General features: G+C 39.4%; 1 protein-coding gene across 1 annotated transcript; it reads right to left on the reverse strand.

The window, feature by feature from the left end:
- Positions 1 to 433: 433 nt before the first annotated feature.
- Positions 434 to 1,350, reverse strand: LOC105304763 (olfactory receptor 1013-like). The gene is given in 3 exon segments (XM_011379045.2): positions 434 to 1,174; positions 1,176 to 1,248; positions 1,250 to 1,350. Coding segments are annotated over 3 exon segments (915 nt in total).
- Positions 1,351 to 1,608: the final 258 nt, after the last annotated feature.

Here is a 1,608-nt window from a genome sequence, read left to right on the forward strand (position 1 = left end):
TCATGTGCATTCTTTAGATATCATATCATTGTCCTCTTTCTTTTCATCACAATATTCTTAGCATTCCTCGTTCTTCTATTTATACAGTTTTATAAGTACTGGATTATAAAGATTAGGGATGTATTCCATAAATCTCCAGAATTTATATAACATCTTCATGTTCCCATAAAGCCTCTCATGTAGGGAAAATAAATCAGGTCAATCTGATGGGAAATACTCAAGTCTAATTTAATCTTTTGGGATCCCAGATATAATAGATATACTTCTATTTTGCATTAAACCAATCTCTAAAGCAAAATAAATTAATACAAACAAATTCTTCCTCATTATATTTATTTGAATTTGAAAAGAGGTGTTTTTTAATCCAGTTCTCCAACTTTCCCCCAAAGCAGTCCATTTTCGTTGAGCACTGATTTGAGGAATTTATGTCCACTTAGATTTCGGATAATGTGAGCCTGAAGAGTTTTTTCAGAGCTTCTTTCACATCTTTATTTCTCAGACTGTAGATTATGGGGTTCAACATGGGGAACAGCACAGTATAAAATGTAGAAACTATTTTGTCCCTCTCAATGGAATAGGTGGAACTAGGACGAGAGTAGATGTAGAGAATGGAGCCATAGTATAAGGTGATAAAGATCAGGTGGGAGGAGCATGTGGAGAAGGCTTTGAGGCAATCTTGAGTGGAGCGGATCCTCAAGATGGCAGCGATGGTGAAGAAGTAGCAGACGAGTATGAACGCAGTAGGAGTAATGACATTGAAGACCAGGAGGAAGTACAGCACAGCCTGGTAGCTCTGTTTCACATCACATGCCAACTTTACCAGGGGTGAGACATCACAGAAAAAGTCATCGATGACATTCCACAAAAAATTCAATGTGAATGTGTTGCTGTTGACAAAATCACCCATATAAGAATATACAACCAAACAGTTGCCCAATCTCCTTGTCATGGCCTGAGCATAAAGCAGGGGTTTGGAGATGGCCACATAGCGGTCATAAGCCATGGCAGCCAACAGATAACATTCACTATAGGCCAGCCTAGCGGAGAAGAAGAATTGAGTTGCACAGCCAGCAAAGGATATACTTTTGTCTTCAGAGATGTAGGTCGCTAGGATCTTTGGAGTATAGACAGAGGAATGCCAGAGATCCAGAAAAGACAGATTCCCAATGAAAAAAATAAATGAGTGTGTGCAGCTGGGAGTCATTACAGATCAACATTATGAAGGTGATATTTCCTGCCATGGTGAGAGTACACTCCAAGGAACACCACGAACAGGACCAGCTGCATGACAGGATTTGTTGTGAAACCCACTAAGATGAACTTGGTCATCCTTTGAATGCTTCTCTCCATAGCTTAGAGACCTCGCTACAAATGGAAGAGTGAAAACTTTAATTCCTTCAATCAATATCAAAGAAGAGCATTCTCTGTGACAAGCCTGTGAGTTGGTGTCAGGGCTATGGGTATTAGAGTAAGGGTAATCTGAGCAGGAATCCTGCTTCATTTGGGTAGGTGGTGGGAGTTTTCTGAGCCTCAATATATTCATTTCAATAAAAAGCATTTAATAATAGGAAAGCTCTAGTGCTGTTAGTGGGTTTACTCATCTTCAAG

The sequence above is a fragment of the Pteropus vampyrus genome, unplaced genomic scaffold, assembly GCF_000151845.1.
Source record: "Pteropus vampyrus isolate Shadow unplaced genomic scaffold, Pvam_2.0 Scaffold352, whole genome shotgun sequence".
In the NCBI taxonomy this organism is placed as follows: domain Eukaryota; kingdom Metazoa; phylum Chordata; class Mammalia; order Chiroptera; family Pteropodidae; genus Pteropus; species Pteropus vampyrus.